Raw genomic sequence first — 21,425 nt, 5'->3', positions numbered from 1 at the left:
GGGAGTTTTCTACAGACCCCTGAAAGCAGTAGAGAGATTGAAGAACTCATAGGCTGGCAGAGTTTGGAAAAATTCAGACGTAGCAGGGTTGTTGTTATGGGTTACCGTTTTTGTCAGGTGTGATCAGGAGGGTTTCCTTACTCAGTATGTAGACAGACCGATGAAGGGAGAGGCCATTTTGGATTTGGTGCTCGGCAATGAGCCAGGACAGGTGTCAGATCTCGCAGTGGGAGAGCACTTTGGTGACACTGATCATAACTGTCTCCCATTTAGCATAGCCTTGGAGAGGGAAAGGAGCAGTTACCAAGGGAAGATATTTAATTGGGGAAAAGGAAATTATGATGCTATCAGACAGGAGTTGGAAAGTACAGACTGGGAGCAATTGTCCCACAGAAAGGGCACAGCAGACATGGGGAGACTGTTTAAGGAGCAGTTGTTGCGAGTGATGCACAAATTTGTTCCTCTGAGACAGGAAAGAAAGGGTAAGATTAAGGATGACGTGAACAGAGGAACTTCTTGTCAAAAGGAAGAAGACAGCTTATGGAAGGTGGAGGAAGCTAGGATCTAGCACAGCTTTAGAGGATTACAGGCTTACTAGAAAGGAGCTCAGAAATGGACTGAGGAGAGCCAGGAGGGGGCACGAAAAAGGAAGGATTAGGGAGAACCCAAAGGCATTTTACTCATGCGTGAGAATGATCAGGGAGTAGGTAGGGCTGGTCAGGGATAGTGGAGGGAACTTTTGCGTGGAGTCTGAGCAGATAGGGGAGGCTCTAAATGAGTTTTTTGCTTCGGTTTTCACCAAGGAAAGGGAACTTGTTGTGAATGAGAACTTTGAGGAGCTGGGATACAGTCTTGATCAGATCAAGATTGATGAAGTTGATGTGCTGGAAATTTTGGAAAACATTAAGATTGATAAGTCCCGAGGGACAGACCAGATTTATCCCAGGCTGCTCCGGGAAGCGAGAAAGGAGGTTGCTAAGCGCTGGCTAGGATATTTGCCTCCTCACTCTCCATGGGGGTCGTACCGGAGGGTTGGAAGGAGGCGAATGGTGTTCCTCTTTTCAAGAAGGGTAATAGGGAAATCCCTGGCAATTACAGACCAGTCAGTCTTACATCTGTGGTCAGCAAATATTTGGAAATAATTCTGAGGGATAGGATTTATGACTATTTGGAAAAGCATAGTGTGATTAAAGTCAGTCAGCATGGCTTTGTGAGGGGACGGTCATACCTCACAAATCTTATTGAGCTCTTTGAGAAGGTGACGAGACGGGTCGACGAAGGTCGAGCAGTGGATGTGGTGTATACGGACTTCAGCAAAGCATTTAATAAGGTTCCCCATGGTCGGCTCATTCATAAAGTCAGGAGGTATGGGATACAGGGAGATATGGTTGTCTGGATTCAGAATTGGCTGGCTGACAGAAGGCAGAGAGTGGTTGTAGATGGAAAGTATGCTGCCTGGAGGTCAGCATTGAATGGGGTCCTACAGGGCTCTGTTCTTGGGCCTCTGCTCTTTGTAGTTTTTATAAATAACTTGGATGAGGAGGTTGAGAGGTGAGTTAGTATATTTGCAGATGACACAAAGGTTGGAGGTGTTGTCAATAGTACAGAGGGCTACTGCAGGCTGCAGTGCGACATAGACAGGATGCAGAGCTGGGCTGAGAAATGGCAGATGGTGTTCAACCTGGATAAATGCGAAGTGATGCATTTTGGGAGGTCAAACTCAAATGCTGAATATAGGATTAAAGACAGGATTCTTGGCAGTGTGGAGGAACAGAGGGATCTGGGTGTGCAAGTACATAGATCCCTCAAAGTTGCCACCCAAGTGGATAATCAACCACACCGCCCTGTGGCCCAACATTTCAACTCCCCCTCCCACTCTGCCGAGGACATAGAGGTCCTGGGCCTCCTTCACCGCCGCTCCCTCACCACCAGACGCCTGGAGGAAGAACGTCTCATCTTCCGCCTCGGAACACTTCAACCCCAGGGCATCAATGTGGACTTCAACAGTTTCCTCATTTCCCCTTCCCCCATCTCACCCTAGTTCCAAACTCCCAGCTCAGCACTGTCCCCATGACTTGTCCTACCTGCCTATCTCCTTTTCCATCTATCCACTCCACCCTCTCCTCCCTGACCTATCACCTTCATCCCCTCCCCCACTCACCCATTGTACTCTATGCTACTTTCTCCCCACCCCCACCCTCCTCTAGCTTATCTCTCCACGCTTCAGGCTCACTGCCTTTATTCCTGATGAAGGGCTTTTGCCCGAAACATCGATTTTCCTGCTCCTCGGATGCTGCCTGAACTGCTGTGCTCTTCCAGCACCACTCTAATCTAGACTCTGGTGTTTTGGCTTTCATTAACGGGGGATCGAGTTTAAGAGCAGCGAGGTTTTGCTGCAGCTCTACAAGTCCCTGGTGAGACCACACTTGGAATATTGTGTCCAGTTCTGGTCGCTCTACTATAGGAAAGATACAGAGGCTTTGGAGAGGGTTTACCAGGATGCTGCCTGGACTGGAGGGCTTGTCTTATGAAGAGAGGTTGAATAAGCTCGGACTTGTCTCTCTGGAGAGAAGGAGGAAGAGAGGAGACCTGATCGAGGTGGACAAAATAATGAGAGGAATAGATAGAGTCAATAGCCTGAGACTTTTCCCCAGGGCAGGATTGACTGGTACGAGAAGTCATAGTTTGAAGATATTAGGAGGAAGATATAAAGGAGACGTCCGAGGTCGGTTCTTTACGCAGAGAGTTGTGAATACATGGAATGTGTTGCCAGCTGCGGTGGTGGTAGCGGAGTCATTAGGGACATTTAAGTGACTGCGGGACATGTACATGGATAGCAGTGAGTTGAGGGGTGTGTAGGTTAATTATTATATTTTACATTAGGATTAAACCTCAGCACAACATCGTGGGCCAAAGGGCCTGTTCTGTGCTGTACGTTTCTATGTCCTATGTTCTACCTTTCCTTTGATAAATGGCCTAAAACTGTTCTCTGTGTTCCAGCTGGATCTGACTGGGGCCTTGTAGAGTTTCAGCAAGGCCTCTCTAATTTTATACCCTATTCCATTTGAAATAAAAGCCAACCTTCCATTTGCCTTCCCTCTGACCCACTGAACCTAGATGCTAGTCGTTTGTGATTCATGCGCAAGGACTCCCAAATCACTCTGTTCTGAACTCTCTTTTCCGCAGCCTTTCTCCATTGAAATAACTTTCAGCATCTCGATTCTTGCCTCAAAGTGCGTAATCTCACATTAACTCCGCATTGTATTCCACATTACACAGTTATAGGAAGGATATTATCAAGCTGGAGAGGGTTCAGAAGAGATTTACCAGGATGTTGCCAGGTGTAGAAGGTTTGAGCGATAAAGGAAGGCTGGATCAGCTGGGACAGTTTTCACTGGAACGTAGGAGGTTGGGAAATGACCTTATAGAGGTTTATAAAATAACAAGAGGTACAGACAGTGTTAATGGTAGTTATCTTTTCCCAAGGGTGGGGGATTTCAAGGTGAGGGGGCACATTTTTAAGGTGAGAGGAGAGAGATTTAAAAAAGACATGAGACACAAGTTTCTTACCCAGAGGGTGGCTCACGTGTGGAATGAACCTCCTGAGGGAGTGCTGGCTGTGGGTGCAGCTACAACGCTGAAAAGACATTTGGTTGGATACATGAAGAGGAAAGGGTTTGGAGGGATATGGGCCTGGAGCAGGCAGGAGGGACTAGTTTAGTTTGGGACTATGTCTGGCAGGGACTATGTCTGGCATGGACTGGTTGGGCCGAAGGGTCTGTTTCCGTGCTGTATGACTGTATCTGCCAGGTTTTGCCCACTCAGATAGCGTGCCCGTGTCTCTCTGCAGACACTGTGGCATCCTCACCATTTGCCTTCCCAGCTATTTTTCTGACATTCACAAACTTGGTGATAGTACATTCACTTTCCCCATCACCCAGAGGGTGGTACGTGTATGGAACGAGCTGCCAGAGGATGTGGTGGAGGCTGGTAATATTTAAGAGGCATTTGGATGGGTATATGAAAAGGAAGGGTTTGGAGGGATATGGGCCAGGTGATGGCAGGCGGGACTAGATTGGGTTGGGATATCTGGTCAGCATGGACGGGTTGGACCGAAGGGTCTGTTTCCATGCTGTACATCTCTATGACTCTATGAAGTCATTAATATAGTTTGTAAGTAATTGTGGCCCAGCACTGATCACTGTAGCACTCCCCTTCATCCCATCTTTGTTTTCTGTGAGTTAGCTGGGACAACACATCCATCCTAGGACAAGCCAGAGACACACACGAGAATTCCTAGAAGCATGACATTCCAACCAGAACTCTATCAACAAACACATCGAGTAAGACCCCCACCTATCACCCACTGAGAAAAAGAACAGGAAATGACATCACCGACCCAAAGAAACCCAAACATATAAATAGAAAGCAGGAATCATCAGCATTGCTTCGCCTAAGGCCCACTGAAGATGTTACCTAATATGGTGACGAAACGTCTGGAAATGAACCTTCCAGCTCAGTGAGCAAACCTACATCCAGAACCTCAATCTGAGCTACGAATCTTCTCAAAACTCACTAGTTAGCCAATTCTCTATCCACACTGATATATTACCACCAGCATCAGGGGCTCATAGCACATTAATATGTCCAAAGTATGATGCTTCTTCTTAAATCACACAAAATATGATTAAAAATCCAGCACCAACAGGAAAATGATGCCAAACAGTTGGATTGGGAATGGAAACGGAGCCGTGTGGAAACACACACTCACGGTTTTGCTTAAAGTCCCAGAAGACGCAGCTAACCTGTTCACCGTCCTGTCAAAGAGAAACACCAGCGTCAGTCTGGGGGCCACACACACCCCTCCTCCTCCCACACCCTGGCCATCCACTCACCACCCGGACAACTCCCCTCACCCCCTGAACCCGGTGTAACCACACCCCACATCCCCCTGAACCCGGTGAAACCACACCCCCAACCCCCCGTACCTGGTGTAACCACACCCCTCATCCCCCTGAACCCTGTGTAACCACACACCTCATCCCCCTGAACCCTGTGTAACCACACACCTCATCCCCCTGAACCCGGTGTAACCACACCCCTCATCCCCATGTACCCGGTGTAACCACACCCCCATCCCCATGTACCCGGTGTAACCACACCCCCCATCTCCCTGAACCCGGTGTAACCACACCCCCATCCCCAGGTACCCGGTGTAACCACACCCCCATCCCCATGTACCCGGTGTAACCACACACCTCATCCCCCGTGTACCCGGTGTAACCACACCCCCATCCCCAGGTACCCGGTGTAACCACACCCCACATCCCCCTGAACCCGGTGTAACCACACCCCCATCCCCCTGAACCCGGTGTAACCACACACCCCATCCCCCTGAACCCGGTGTAACCACACCCCTCATCCCCCTGTACCAAGTGTAACCACAACCCCCATCCCCCTGAACCCGGTGTAACCACACCCCCATCCCCCTGAACCCGGTGTAACCACACCCCCATCCCCCTGTACCTGGTGTAACCACACCCCCATCCCCCTGTACCTGGTGTAACCACACCCCCATCCTCCTGTACCTGGTGTAACCACAATCCCCATCCCCCTGTACCTGGTGTAACCACACCCCTCATCCCCCTGAACCCTGTGTAACCACACACCTCATCCCCCTGAACCCGGTGTAACCACACCCCCATCCCCCTGAACCCTGTGTAACCACACCCCCATCCCCCTGAACCCGGTGTAACCACACCCCCATCCCCCTGTACCTGGTGTAACCACACCCCCATCCCCCTGTACCTGGCGTAACCACACCCCCATCCCCATCATGCTGGTGAAGTGACAGTTTTATTTCGACCTGCACCTTAGAAATATTCCATTGTGTGTTTACAATATTTGAACAAGTTAAAAGGTTCGATATTTTTTGGACCTGGAAATTACCTAAACTACCATCCAGAGCAACATGTGACTTCATCAAGTTCAGAGACTCTCTCCACCAAACCTGTCCGTTCCAAACCTGTCCAGTCCAACAGTTCGGGCAGCAGCCTGAACTGCTGTGCTCTTCCAGCACCACTAATCCAGAATCTGGTTTCCAGCATCTGCAGTCATTGTTTTTACCTTGTCCGTTCCAAACCTGTCCATTCCAAACCTGTCCGTTCCAAACCAGTCCATTCCAAACCAGTCCGTTCCAAACCTGTCCGTTCCAAACCAGTCCGTTCCAAACCTGTCTGTTCCAAACCTGTCCGTTCCAAACCAGTCCATTCCAAATCAGTCCGTTCCAAACCAGTCCGTTCCAAACCTGTCCGTTCCAAACCTGTCCGTTCCAAACCTGTCCGTTCCAAACCAGTCCGTTCCAAACCAGTCCGTTCCAAACCAGTCCGTTCCAAACCAGTCCGTTCCAAACCTGTCCGTTCCAAACCTGTCCGTTCCAAACCTGTCCGTTCCAAACCAGTCCGTTCCAAACCTGTCCGTTCCAAACCTTTCCCGTCCAAACCTGTCCGTTCCAAACCTGTCCGTTCCAAACCTGTCCGTTCCAAACCTGTCCGTTCCAAACCAGTCCGTTCCAAACCTGTCCGTTCCAAACCTTTCCCGTCCAAACCTGTCCATTCCAAACCAGTCCGTTCCAAACCAGTCCGTTCCAAACCTGTCCGTTCCAAACCTGTCCGTTCCAAACCAGTCCGTTCCAAACCTGTCCGTTCCAAACCTTTCCCGTCCAAACCTGTCCATTCCAAACCAGTCCGTTCCAAACCTGTCCGTTCCAAACCTTTCCCGTCCAAACCTGTCCATTCCAAACCAGTCCGTTCCAAACCTGTCCGTTCCAAACCTGTCCGTTCCAAACCTGTCCGTTCCAAACCAGTCCGTTCCAAACCTGTCCGTTCCAAACCTGTCCGTTCCAAACCTGTCCGTTCCAAACCAGTCCGTTCCAAACCTGTCCATTCCAAACCTTTCCCGTCCAAACCTGTCCATTCCAAACCTGTCCGTTCCAAACCTGTCCGTTCCAAACCTGTCCGTTCCAAACCAGTCCGTTCCAAACCTGTCCGTTCCAAACCAGTCCATTCCAAACCAGTCCGTTCCAAACCTGTCCGTTCCAAACCTGTCCGTTCCAAACCTGTCCGTTCCAAACCAGTCCGTTCCAAACCTGTCCGTTCCAAACCAGTCCATTCCAAACCAGTCCGTTCCAAACCAGTCCGTTCCAAACCTGTCCGTTCCAAACCTGTCCGTTCCAAACCTGTCCGTTCCAAACCAGTCCGTTCCAAACCTGTCCGTTCCAAACCTTTCCCGTCCAAACCTGTCCATTCCAAACCTGTCCGTTCCAAACCTGTCCGTTCCAAACCTGTCCGTTCCAAACCTGTCCGTTCCAAACCTTTCCCATCCAAACCTGTCCGTTCCAAACCTTTCCCGTCCAAACCTGTCCATTTCAAACCTGTCCGTTCCAAACCTGTCCGTTCCAAACCAGTCCGTTCCAAACCTGTCCGTTCCAAACCAGTCCGCTCCAAATCTGTCCGTTCCAAACCTGTCCGTTCCAAACCAATCCATTCCAAACCTGTCCGTTCCAAACCTGTCCGTTCCAAACCTGTCCGTTCCAAACCCGTCCGTTGCAAACCCGTTTGTTCCAAACCTGTCCACTTCAAATCTGGCCATTTCTTACGGTTGCTGGTGTGTTGTGTAACTGACTGCCAAACCAGAATTGCCGATGAGGTATCTGGCCGATTGGCAGAGTTGGATTTCACCTGTTTTGGTGTTAGATGCTGCAAGGTCACTTTAACAGGTTCACTGAGGTTTTTCACGTTCCTGTCTTCGATACTGCTGGAGACCACATAGCTGTTCAGTTTCCGCTGAGTCAGGGCCCTGTCCTGTGATTATAACAATCAACAGTTCTCATTGTCAGGGGCAGTAACAATCAAAAAACACCACGCACTATAATCAGACCCTTCGCAATCCAATGTGGGTAATATCAGTAAACATGAATCACACTGACTTATAGATAATCAATGAAGCCAATCTATATCGACCGCTGACTAGTTGTATTGACATCAGTTTACATAATTAGGGTTAAGGTCAGGGTTAGGGATATATAGTTAGGTCATAGTTGAATGTTTTGGGAAATGGACATATTATTGAACACGGTTTTCAGAAACTTGAAGAATAAACACAGCCTCAGTCTCTCATAGTGCTGTGGTAGTGTCCCTGTCTCTGAGCTAGGTGACATAGGAGGAGAGGTGGAGTCAATGAGGACTACATACACTGGAGTGAGTGGATTTCTCATAGAAACCTTTAAAATGATAACAGGACTAGACAGAGTTCAGGATGTCCCCACTGGTGGGGGATTCCATAAACAGGGTTATAGTTTCCGGGTGAGGAGTGAAGCTTTTCGGGCTGAGATATGGAGAATTGTGTGAGCAGTTTACCTAGGGGACTCCCTCCCACAGACAGTGGTTGGAGGTAAAACATTGCGTATTTTCAAGAAGGTGGTCGATACAGCTCATGTCTCTGAAGGAATACCGACAGACTGGCGAGTTGGGCACAGAAATGGCAGATGGAGTTACAAAAGGACACAGGTTCAAGGTGAGGAGGGGAAAGTTTAAGGTAGATGTGCGAAGGACATTTTTCACGCAGAGTATGGTAGGAGCCTGAAACACACTACCAGGCGAGAGAGTGGAAACAAGGATGCTGGTGACATTTAAGAGGTATCGGGATGGTTACATGAATAGGGAGGGAATAGAGGGATATAGACCAAATAAGGACAGAAAGTTTGTTTTTTAGTTTAGTGTAATGGAAAATTAACAAAATGAACATTTATTGTGAAATCTATAAAAGAATATCTTCTTACGTCAGTTTACTGCAGAAAGCCCGACTTCACTGAATTCTGTGGATAGACAACCTGTCCTTGCAAGTTTTACAAACAATCTAATTCGGCAGTGTCAGGGGAAAACACAAGGGCAGGAGCAGTTTTTTCAACGGTAAAGGACTGGGAAAACAACTCCTTATGTAGAAAAGGGCTCAAACTGTTCCCAAGCTGATTGTCCTTGAGGTGAGATAAGGCTGAGCAAAGTATCGTATAAAGGAAACATATGAATGATACTCGGAACCCCCTGTGCATAAGGCATTTTGTCAAGTGCAGAGGGTCCCTTTGCAAAGGCCTGTAATAAACGTTTTCTTTGCCCTTGCTAGCATTTGAGTCAAATCGATTTAATTTCCACAACATTTAGATAGGGCATGATGGTCAGCATGGGCTTGGAGGGCTGAAGGGCTTGTTCCTCTGCTGTGCTTCTCTTTTGTTCTTCGGATCAGGGAATTTGGGGCGGGAAGCTGGGATTAGGGAATGGGGCGTAATGATCAGCCAACGCCCTATTGAATGGTGGAGCAGGTTCGAGGGGCCAAATGGCCTGTTCCTGCTGCTATCTATATGTTTCTGTGTTTCTCAGGTTCAGGTTCCAACTGTGTGTGGATTAACTTCACTGACCGGGTTAATTCAAGAATATCTAACTGCAGTGTGATCCAAGTTAAACGAGGAGCGGAATGGTGTAAACTGGATCACTTACCTCAAAGAGAGACGTTTCTCCATAAAACTGGAATAATATCCGAGATTTCAGAGCCTGTTTCCCTGCTGACCATTTGCTTAAAACTGGAGGTAATTCAATGAAAGCCACAGGATTTTCCAGGGATGTGTCATTCCTATAGATCTATAATTAATCAGACAGGGTTCAGCTGTTAGACTGTGAGCAGATTGAAAATTATAATTCACTATTAAAATTGTGGATTTAATCCAAAAATAGATTCCCTACAGTATGGAAACAGGCCCTTTGGCCCAACAATTTTGGGAATATGATGGTCAAATTATTGTTGTACTAATGCAGCGGACATAAATTCAGAAAATGCTGGAGAAACTCAGCAGGTCTGGGAGCTTCGGTTGAGAGAGAAACAGAGTAAATGTTTTGAGTTTGATATGACTTTTCTTCTGTTATCCCGATAACTCAGCCAAGGATCTATGGGTTGGAGTCAGATCCCATTATGACAGCTGAGAATTTAAACTCGGTCATTGAATGATCTCTCTCTGCAATGGGTTCCCCAGACAGAAAGGACATTGAGTACAGTCCACACAGAAACATGGAGTCAGGGGAGAAGGATCCCATTGTCACACAGGCCAATCAGCGACGGAGGTTTGTAGAGAGTGTGTGAGTATATAGGAGACAAATTAAACCGAGTTAATGATCCCTATTCATCAGAAGTGAAGCAGAATCACCGGAATTGAAACATGAACTCTGGTTTCTCTCCACAGATACTGCCAGACCTTCTGTGTTTTTCTAGCACTTTCTGGTTTTGTTTCTGATTTCCAGCTTCTCCTGGTCTTTGATTAACTCCAAGAGAATAGCCATGAAACTGAGAAAGAGCAATGTTACACACGACTCACAGTGGCCAATGGGATTTATTGTTTGGAACTGAGCTGTTTGTGAGGTTGTTTCAGAGTCAGTCACATTCCTGTGGGTCTGGAGTCACATAGAGGCCAGACCAGGTCAGGATGGCAGTTTCCTGCTCTAAGGGGCTTTAGTGAACCACAGTTATAACAGTTGATAATGGTTACTTGGTTGTCATTAGATTTTAATTCCAAACTATATTTTTAAATTGAATTCAGATGTCACTCTGTCATGTTAAGATTGAATCCCAGCTGCCCACAGCATTAATCTGCTGCTCTCGATTCCTATCTTGGTGACATTCCCATAATCCACTGCCTCCCCTTGTCCACACCAGTCCCCTGCTGCCATTCCTTTATCCTCTCACACCCATCCACTTTCTACCTTCTCCCTTCTCTCTCTCTGCCCCACCCTGCTAACATTCACCCCCCCTCCTGCTCTTCCCGTCCCACTCACCCGACCAGCTCTCTCCTCTCTAACCCTCTCCTCCCCAGACCCCTGCTGCCTATCTCCCTGACCCACACACCCCTCCCTCCCCTCTGCCTATGTCCCTCCCCCTCCTCCCATTACCCCATGCCCCTGCGGAGTCTGGAACCTCCCCTCACCCTCCCCAACGCCTTCTCCTCCATCCCCCTACCTACCCACCCCCTTCTCTTTGTTTCCACCCTTCACTCTTGGTGCTGTTGCCCTCCTTTCCCATTACCCACTCTCTGCCCATCACCTGTTGGATAAACCCATCGATATAGGACAGCACTCCAAAGGCGATGCCCCAGAAGTGGATGAAGTCGATGTTGACGACAGCCATAGAGACGGTATCCGTGGTGATGTTCACTTCACTGCCCAGGAACTCCAGGTTATTTCCCACTGTTTCCATTATCTCTAAAATCCTGGAAGGAAGGTTATAGTTTAACACGTGCTAAAACAAACCATTCATGAGGGAACTGGGCAGCTCTGAGGGATTTGCAAGATTGATCGATGGGATTGGGGTGCAGGGGGCTGGAATTTGAGGGAAATTCATTCTCCATCCAAGATCCATCTCATTCTAAACTCTGCAAGTATCTCTCTGAGCCCCTCACCATCCTGACTTGGAAATATATCGCCATCCCTTCGGTGTCTCTGGGTCAGAATCCTGGAATTCCCTCCCTCAGGGCTTTGTGGGTCAATCCAAAGCACATGGACTGTTCATGAAGGCAACTCACCCCCACCTTCTCAAGGGGTAACTAGGGACAATCAGTAAATGCTGGGCCCAGCCAGCGATGCCCATGTCCCATGGGGCAGTCCCAGAGAGGGAGGTGGGTGGTGCTGAGGGAGTTGTGAGGGAACCTTCATATAGAGACCCTCCGGACAGCCTTTCAGAAATACGATAAAGGAGATTGGCGTCAGGGGGCATGCTGTCCCTATGCTGGGAAACAGGATCTAGTTAAGAATGTGACCTTCTGATCCCAGTGTCTCCAGGAGGAGAGTCTTTTCCAGGAGGCATTGATGGTCCCGTAACTATCAGGCTCTGACATCAGCGAGGAGCTCATTAACATCAGTCAGATTCCAGCAGTTGGTCTCAGTTAGTCCAGTGGCTGCTCCCAATGCAGTCGCTGGCTGTGAGCGTGCCTCTCTGGGTTTCCAGGAACTGACAGTGTCATAAGGAGCTGGCCCTACACCTGCAACTGAAGCTCAAAGGAGCAGGAACATCCCAAACCATCCCTCAGTGCATCAAACAAGTTCCCCAGCACTCAGCATGAAGTTAAAATCCTCCATTAAAATCACTCTTCCTTTGCCACATCTATCTCATCTCTGTGTTTATACCATCACCCAGCTCAGAGCTGCTACATGGATGGTTCTGTGTCTAACTCCCACCACATTCCTTCCAATTTCTTCATTCTGTCTATTGAGTCTGCCGAAAGGGGATCCTCACGATGTTGATCCCAAAGGTGAGGGGTTTGGCTTTGAGGGGAGATGGGGCAGTTTCAGCCGATACTCTCTGGAGTTTACAAGAATGAGAGGTGATCTAATTGGGGTTGTAACATGTTAATGGGGATTACAAAGTGAACACTGTGTGGAGTTTGCACGTTCTCCCCGTGTCTGCGTGGGTTTCCTCCGGGTGCTCCGGTTTCCTCCCACAGTCCAAAGATGTGCGGGTCAGGTGAATTGGCCATGCTAAATTGCCCGTAGTGTTAGGTAAGGGGTAAATGTAGGGGTATGGGTGGGTTGCGCTTCGGCGGGTCGGTGTGGACTTGTTGGGCCGAAGGGCCTGTTTCCACACTGTAAGTCTAATCTAAAACATAGAGGATGTGTTCTCGTGTCAGGCAAGTCTAGAATGGGAGGTTATAGTTTGAGGATAAGGTGCAGGGAGATGATTTAAAACGGGAAAGTTGTGAGTCTGTGGAATTCACATCCCCAGAATGCAGTGGCTGCTGGAATCTTCAGTAAATTTGCAAAATTGTTCTGACCAACTGACCCCACTGTCCCTCCGGAACATGCTAGTTTGCCTTCCCTCTCCTGCTCCATTTATTCTATATCATTCCTGGATGTTACTCCCTATTCTCTCTCCATTGTTTTGGAGCGTTATTTATTTAACCTTTAAAATGGGAGCCTTTCTCTCGTTGGTACCTGCTCTGCTGGGGCTCTGGGTCCAGTCTGATCCAGCTGGAGTCAGGTCTAGCATTGTTGTTGCTCCCTGATCCAGTATCTCTCTGAAATTGCTGGTTCAAAACTCAAAGGAGCTCTCTGCTGTGCCCCTCCAATACGTATCACTCGATTGATGAGCTCAAAATGAATTGTTCAGTCATTGCTCTTTTTAACACCTTACTGTTCACAAAGTATCACCTGTGCTTCCTCTGGATTTCAGAAATACTGTGCTCATTGCTGAGCAGTTTGGGATGGTCTGAAATGGCAAAAGGTGCTGTGGAAATACAATTTTATTTGGATGAGTTCTGCATGCTTTAATGATAATGAGGGGCACTGACCTCACAGAGAATCCAGTCAGGTCATTGGTTTTGTTCAAGATGTTGTCGATAATTCCAACCACATCCTTGGCCAAGGGCAGGTAGATGGTAGCCATTTCCACAATGGCTGACATCTTGGCAACTACAATCTCCAGGTCTCTCGGTGACAGGCTCAGCGTTTGACTGGTCAGGATCAGCATGTGTCTCGCTATCTCTTCAGCATTCTCTGTGGAAGGAAGGGGTTAATTCCTAAAATAGGGGTAAATTCCTGGCACATGGTTGCCAGTTCCTGCCCACAAAGAGTCCATCTCCCTGTGAACACCCTACACCTTGCCCCCTACCCCACGGCGCTGTCTCAATCATCAGAGCCAGAGGTCAGCAATGATGGTGTCTCTCTCTCTCTCTCTGTCTGTCTGTCTCTCTCTCTCTCTCTCTCTGTCTGTCTGTCTCTCTCTCTCTCTCTCTCTCTCTGTCTAGCTTTCCCTCTGAGTCTCTTGCTCTCTCACCGCCTCTCTCCATCTCTCGGTCTATCTCTCTCGCTCTCTCTCTCTGTCTCACTCATCCTCTATCTCTCTCTCACTCTCACGCATCCTAAACCTCTCTCTTCATCTCACTCTGTCTCTCTTTCTCTCTCTCACCATGTCTCTCTCCCTATGACTCTCTGTCTCTTTCTCTCTGTTTCTCTCTCTCTCCATCTCTCTGTCTCTGTCTCTGTCTCTCTCCCTCTCTCCCTGTTGTCAGGGAGTTTGTCAGTTCCTGTCTGTAAAGCACTAAGGAATGGTGTTAGCCTTTGCCATGACACTGACAGACTGTCCTGGTGAACAGTCTCCGAGCTGGTACTGACAGAGAGTGGTTAGAGAGCAATGCCAACACCCATCACTGTGGGTCTGGAGTCACGTGTAGGCCAGACCAAGTGAGGATGGCACAACGCCTTCTCTGAAGGGCACTGGTGATCCAGGTGAAATTTCACTGAAAATCTGAAGCGAAGCTGGAAGATGTGCCAAAGGATGATGACGGCACAGACAGCTCTCCCGGACCCTTACCTGTTGTTACTGGAACATTCTCCATTCCCAGGATACTGTCTGGGAAGGTTGGCCAAATACTGCACTGCTCCAGATCAGCTTCTGACCATGCTGCTTGGTCAGTGTCATCGGTCAGTTTACTGCAAAACACAACAATCACAAAGTGGGACAGAATTCAGCTGCATCCTGACCCCTGGGCTGGGGAGGGGGGGTCCAGCAGGGAGGCGGAGAATGACAGCCTACACTCAGAGTGATTCACATGGGACCGAACATCATCAACCACATCAGAAATGGGGAGGTGACAGGGACAGGGAAGACACTTGTGTCACCAGCAGCAATTAGCTGGGTTGGTACTGCGTGGGGAAAATATCCAGGACACCGGGGAGGCTGTGCCTGGAGTTACTGTGCAGGGATTAGTCTCCATCCTGACGGACTGTAACACTAGCATCCCAGGGAATACACTGAAGGTTTCTGGAATTACATCCAGAGGTGTTGTCCTGGACTGAATAAACTGGGTCTGTATTCACTGGAGTTTAAACAGCAAGACATGATCCGAATGAAACATCCAAGATTGTGAAGGAGCAGGAGATGGTGGGACTGAGAAACTATTGTCCCCTGACATGAGGAACCTGGAAGCTGGGTACTATCTCAGGGGAAGGACTGAGGTTAAGGAGCAATGCATTGAGTCAGGGGGCTGTGGATCGTGGGAACTGTCTCCCCTGAGATTGTGGGTGCTTCCCAGCTGAATATATTTCAGGCTGGGAAAGACAGGTGATTGGTCTCTGGGAATCCAGGGAAACAGGAAGCAGGCAGGAAAGGGACGTGGAAGCCTAAAGATCCCCTGTGATAGTATTAAATGGTGAGAAGGGACTGAACAGCCTCCTCCTGGTGCATTTCTCATCTTCTTAAACTAACAGCTGGAATATTTGTTGTCAGGGTCACTGCCAGTCGGTGTGTTGACCTTCCCACAGCCTCCCTGAGACAGCCTACAGCCCTCACCAATCTCTCACGGCGTATCTCTGTGCTTTCCCGACACAGTTTAACTGCACGGTTTTCACTGGTCTGGTTAAAGGCCACGTATATTCGCCCACCTCAGTCTGGACAGACTCTCTCTGACAGAAGCCTGGCTCTGAGGAAAGAAAGGTTATTGATACCTGAGAGAGTGTTGCAAAATATTGATACAAACATTAATAAGACAACAGGAAATGCTGGGGGTAAAACGTGAGTTTGTGTCACCTGTTGGTCTGGGGGCTTCAAAAAGCTTCAAATTGGGTTACACCCGGGTGTGACACTGAGGAATGGGAACAGGGAGAGACCACTCAGTCCTTCTAGCCTGTACTGTTACTCAATGAGATGACGCCTGATCTTCTCCCATATTGTCCTCTTTACCCCCTTTAATGTCTGAAAGTGACTCCTCAGGAGCTGGAAGCCTAGGTCTCTCTCAGAATTATTGAAGGATATGTGTGAGGGAACAGGAGCCCAATGTCCCACGGTCTCCCAGGTAAGATAGCTCCAATTGGCTGAACATTGACTATCTTAACCTGGCACTGCTTCTTTAGCACAGCTCACAGATTGGGGTCAGCTGCCTGATGGGTCATTCTGGGACTGTCCTGTTCCACAGTCAGGGAGCTGATCATCACTGTTGAAGCTGCTCCCAGCCAGGCTGGTGGGGAATATTCCATCACTCTCTGCCTCCTGCCACTCCACCCAATTCTGGAGTCACTTTGTCAAATTTCCAAGGACCCCCCAGGCTCTTCCCTTTGCTATCCACCACCCATACGGGACCTTATCTAAGCTACACACCCCTCCATCTCCTGCTGTCCATGTGCTTGTCCAGCAGTGGCTTCAATCTCCCTGATGTCTCTGTCTACGGTTCCTAATTCCAATGTTTGTAGGCTTTTATTACCATGCTCCACCCAGCGACAGTAAATATTGATAAAGGATTACATTGTTTAATGTCAATATGACAGAGAGAATCTGTAAGCAAAGCTAATTACCGAAGATGTAGACAAAGATATTGCTGGGATCTACTGCCAGGACCAGGGTGGACTCGGTGTAATTTTGGTTTTTCAATCTTTCCTTTATCTCCTGCTTTATTTGTTCGACAGTGATTGCTGAGACGGCCTGTAGTCTGAACACACAGTCGTACCTGATAGAATTCAAAGACCATTACTGCACTTTGGTAAACTCTTTTAATTAAAAAGATGGTTTTATTGTCAAAGATTAAACTGAAGCATGGAGCAAACGTTAGTGCTGTAATGTATACAGTCTCCTACCTATTCCCCGAAGACTGAACTCTCCTTCGAACCTGCAAATAAAACTGAGTAAATGTTTACTCTTCAACAGAGTTCCACGCACCAGGAATTTGTCTTCCTTTGGGATTTTAAACCAACAGACCAGTAATGCAGTGTTCAGAGTCACGGATAGCACAGACAACTCTGGGTCAGAACATTACACACAGCACAGGACCAGTGTATTCAGTTTATCGAGTTTAGGTCAGAGTGTTGCTGGAAAAGCACAGCAGGTCAGGCAGCATCCGAGGGGCAGGAAAATCAACGTTTTGGGCAAAAGCCCTTCATCGGGTCGGGAATAGAATCCTCCATTCCTGAAAAAAGGCCTTTTGCCCGAAACATTGATTCTCCTGCTCCTCGGATGCTGCCTGACCTGCTGTGCTTTTCCAGCACCACACTAATCTAGACTCTGGTTTCCAGCATCTGCTGTCACTGTTTTTACCTCGTTTATCCAGCGTGTCAGGGCTCTTTGTGAGATCGAACCAATTAATTTGATTCCTCTGCTCTTTCCCCAGAGCACAACAATTTTTCAGCGAGCCAGCCCATTCCAGTTCACAGCCAACTGCACAAAAACATGACCTATCTCCTTCTACTGTTTCATTCTTAGGCCAATTCCATTCAATCAGTGAGTCGCAGGAAACCATTTCCCCTCATTATTCTGTAAGTGGCCTCGCTCCTGAACACATGTTATTGGGAAGAGATGAACGGGCATCCTCCACACCATCCCTCACCTCCCTCACCTCCCTCACACCCAAACCATTCCCATACAACCCAGAGATTTCACACCCACATCCACAGTCCAACAGCAGGACAGTACTGAGGGAGTGCCGCACTGTCGGAGGGTCAGTGCTGAGGGAGTGCCGCACTGTCAGAGGGTCAGTGCCGAGAGAGTGCCGCACTGTCGGAGGGTCAGTGCTAAGGGAGTGCCGCACTGTCGGAGGGTCAGTGCTGTGGGAGTGGCGCACTATTAGAGGGTCAGTGCTGAGGGAGTGCTGCACTGTCAGAGGGTCAGTGCTGAGGGAGTGCCGCACTGATGGAGAGGCAGTGCTGAGGGAGCACCGCACTGTCAGAGGGTCAGTGCTGAGGGAGTGGCGCACTGATGGAAGGGAAGTGCTGAGGGAGCACTGCACTGTCAGAGGGTCAGTGCTGAGGAAGTGCCACACTGTCGGAGAGTCAGTACAGAAGGAGTGCCGCACTGTCAGAGGGTCAGTGCTGAGGGAGTGCCGCACTGTTGGAGGGTCAGTACTGAGGGAGCGCCGCACTGATGGAGGGGCAGTGCTGAGTGAGCGCCGTACTGTCGGAGGGTCAGTTCTGAGGGAGTGCCGCACTGTCAAGAGGGTCAGTGCTGAGGGAGTGCCGCACTGTCAGAGGGTCAGTGCTGAGGGAGTGCTGCACTGTCGGAGGGTCAGTACTGAGGGAGTGCCGCACTGTCGGATGGTCAGTGCTGAGGGAGAGGGCACTGCAGGAGGGTCAGTGCTGAGGGAGTGGGCACTGTCGGAGGGTCAGTACTGAGGGAGTGGGCACTGTCGGAAGGTCAGTGCTGAGGGAGTGGGCACTGTCGGAGGGTCAGTACTGATGGAGTGCCGCACTGTCAGAGGGTCAATGCTGAGGGAGTGGGCACTGTCGGAGGGTCAGTGCTGAGGGGGTGCCGCACTGTCGGAGGGTCAGTGCTGAGGGAGTGGGCACTGTCGGAAGGTCAGTGCTGAGGGATTGGGCTCTGTCAGAGGGTCAGTACTGAGGGAGTGCCGCACTCTCAGAGGGTCAATGCTGAGGGAGTGCCGCACTGTCAGAGAGTCAGTGCTGAGGGGGTGCTGCACTGTCGGTGGGTCAGTACTGAGGGGCACCGCACTGTAGGAGGGTCAGTGCTGAGGGAGTGCAGTACTGTCGGATGGTCAGTGCTGAGGGGGAGCCACATTGTCAGAGGATCAGTGCTGAGGGAGAGGGCACTGTCGGATGGTCAGTGCTGAGGGGGTGCCGCATTGTCAGAGGGTCAGTACTGAGGGAGAGGGCACTGCCGGAGGGTCAGTACTGAGGGAGTGGGCACTGTCGGAGGGTCAGTGCTGAGGGAGTGGGCACTGTCAGAAGGTCAGTGCTGAGGGAGTGGGCACTGTCGGAGGGTCAGTGCTGAGGGAGTGCCGCACTGTCAGAGGGTCAGTGCTGAGGGAGTGCCGCACTATCGGAGGGTCAGTGCAGAGGGAGTGGGCACTGTTGGAGGGTCAGAGCTGAGGGAGAGCTGCACTGTCGGAGGGTCAGTGCTGAGGGAGCGCTGCACTGCACGAGGAGATATTTTTGAATTTTGCCTGGAGTTTTATGATCTTTACAGAGTTAAGCTGAGGGACAACGAGCCCTGTATTAATAATCCTTTGTCAGACAGTTGCCATGTTTGGTTTCAGAGATTGTCTGAATTCCATTTGTTATCGTCGGGGGACAGGCCAGAGAGGAGATGTCCTTACCTTCCTGGGTTTGATCCTGACTTCACCTTGGGCACTATGTCTGAAAAAGGAATGGGGTCTGATTATGAAAGGTCACATCCCCTTTAATGTGTTCAGGAAATCACAGCGTCTCCACGGCACTCAGCAATGAGGCCATTCACTATGGAGCCCTGGGCCCTTTCCTGTTCCTGAGACCCCCACCCCCACAGTGACATTCACCACCCCCACAATGAGGACCCCCACCCCCACAGTGACATTCACCACCCCCACAATGAGGGCCCCCACCCCACAGTGACATTTGCCCCACCTCCACCCCCACAGTGAGGGTCCCCCAACACCCACCCCCACCCCCACAGTGACATTCCCCACCCCCACAGTGAGGGTCACCCCCACCCCCACCCCCACAGTGACATTCCCCACCCCCACAGTGATGTCCTGGCCAGTTCCCCTCCTGGCCTGTGTCCCAGTGCCCTGTGAATGCTGTCAGGGTGCTGCTGGAGTGTTAGGGTCAGGGTGAGTCCCGTGATTAAGAAAGCGAATGCAATGTTGTCATTTATCTCAAGAGGGTTGGAATATAAAAGCACCGTTGTGCTACTGAGACTTTATAAAGCTCTGGTTAGGCCCCATTTGGAGTACTGTGTCCAGTTTTGGTCCCCACACCTCAGGAAGGACATACTGGCACTGGAGCGTGTCCAGCGGAGATTCACACGGATGATCCCAGGAATGGTAGGTCTAACATACGATAAACAGCTGAAGATCCTGGGATTGTATTCATTGGAGTTTAGAAGGTTAAGGGGAGATTTAATAGAAACTTACAAGATAATACATGGCTTGGAAAGGGTGGACACTAGGAAATTGTTTCCGTTAGGCGAGGAGACTAGGACCCGTGGACACAGCCTTAGAATTAGAGGGGGTCAATTCAGGACAGAAATGCAGAGACATTTCTTCAGCCAGAGAGTGGTGGGCCTGTGGAATTCATTGCCGCAGAGTGCAGTGGAGGCCGGGACGCTAAATGTCTTCAAGGCAGAGATTGATAAATTCTTGATGTCACAAGGAATGAAGGGCTACGGGGAGAACGCTGGTAAGTGGAGTTGAAATGCCCATCAGCCATGATTGAATGGTGGAGTGGACTCGATGGGCCGAATGGCCTTACTTCCACTCCTCTGTCTTATGGTCTTATGGAAAGGTTACCGACCCTCTGCAGCCCTTGCTGACTGGCCTCGCTCACTCTCGAATATGTTCCTGACAAACAATAAACCACAGAGAGGAAAGTGAAACACACGGCTTCCCATCTGCCCCAAACTCTCACCGTGCTCCAGATCCCAGCAACACATACTCACTCAGCACGACCTCTCCCTGAACAGCACACACGCAGATAACTGTCTACCACTGCGCCATACCCTCAGGTTTACACAGGCTATTGGCGGGGTTTAACTCAGACAAGAATGGCCATCATTGTGCCCCACTGTTCCCCAAGTCACCACAAATTATCAAATTGTGTGAAACCCCAATGAAATCAACTAGACACAGACGGGATCCTGGAACACTGGAGAATGTTGTTCCTCGGTTCAAGAAGGGCACAGGAATAATTCAGGAAATTATAGGCTGGTGATCCTTAACTCAGTGATAGGGGCAGTAGATACTTAGGGACAAGATAGATTTATATTTGGGAAAAACATGACTGATTCAGGAAAGTCAGAATGGCTTTAAACAGGGGAGGTCATCTCTCACAAATCTGATTGAGTTTTCTGAGGAAGTGATGAAGATGATCGATGAGGGCAGGGCAGTGGGTGTGATCTACATAGACTTTACTAAAGCATTAGGTCACAGCAGAAAGGAGGTAGGTGTGGAGGGGTGTTTTTCTGACTTGAGGTCTGGGACCAGTGGGGCAAGTGCTGGGAACAGTGTTGCTTGAAAAATATAAAATGATTTTTATGAAAGTATAGGTGGTTTTATTCAAGAGTTTGCAGAAGATGCAAACATTGATAGAGTTGGGGATGGTGAGGAAGGTTATTAAAGGATACAGCAGAATTAGATCAGTGGGAAAGTTAGTCAGAGAAATGGCAGATGGAGGTTAATCCAGACTAATGTGACGTCAGACGGAAGAGAAGAGTATACAGTAATTGGCAGGACCCTTCGGAGCATGGATATACAGAGGGATCTCGGGGTATACAGGGACATGGATATACAGAGGGATCTCGGGGTATACAGGGACATGGATATACAGAGGGATCTTGGGGTACACAGGGACATGGATATACAGAGGGATCTCGGGGTATACAGGGACATGGATATACAGAGGGATCTCGGGGTATACAGG

At 49.4% G+C, this 21,425-nt stretch overlaps 1 protein-coding gene across 1 annotated transcript in view; it reads right to left on the bottom strand.

Annotated features, from left to right (window-relative positions):
* The window catches only part of adgrg4a (adhesion G protein-coupled receptor G4a), a 36,397-nt gene extending 21,969 nt beyond the window's left edge, over positions 1 to 14,428 (bottom strand). Inside the window, exons 1-8 of the mRNA XM_060832309.1 lie at positions 14,404 to 14,428; positions 13,382 to 13,586; positions 11,125 to 11,308; positions 9,552 to 9,692; positions 7,692 to 7,862; positions 7,448 to 7,582; positions 6,143 to 7,402; positions 4,772 to 4,817 (exon numbers count right to left, since the gene is read on the bottom strand). Of these exons, the coding sequence (XP_060688292.1) occupies positions 4,772 to 4,817; positions 6,143 to 7,402; positions 7,448 to 7,582; positions 7,692 to 7,862; positions 9,552 to 9,692; positions 11,125 to 11,308; positions 13,382 to 13,586; positions 14,404 to 14,428 (2,167 nt within the window). The remainder of the gene's footprint in view (positions 1 to 4,771; positions 4,818 to 6,142; positions 7,403 to 7,447; positions 7,583 to 7,691; positions 7,863 to 9,551; positions 9,693 to 11,124; positions 11,309 to 13,381; positions 13,587 to 14,403) is intronic.
* Between the last annotated feature and the right edge of the window lie 6,997 nt (positions 14,429 to 21,425).

The sequence above is a fragment of the Hemiscyllium ocellatum genome, chromosome 11 (assembly GCF_020745735.1).
Source record: "Hemiscyllium ocellatum isolate sHemOce1 chromosome 11, sHemOce1.pat.X.cur, whole genome shotgun sequence".
NCBI lineage: Eukaryota > Metazoa > Chordata > Chondrichthyes > Orectolobiformes > Hemiscylliidae > Hemiscyllium > Hemiscyllium ocellatum.
Note: the sequence above shows the minus strand (reverse complement) of the source record. Positions and strands in the feature narration are given on the sequence as shown.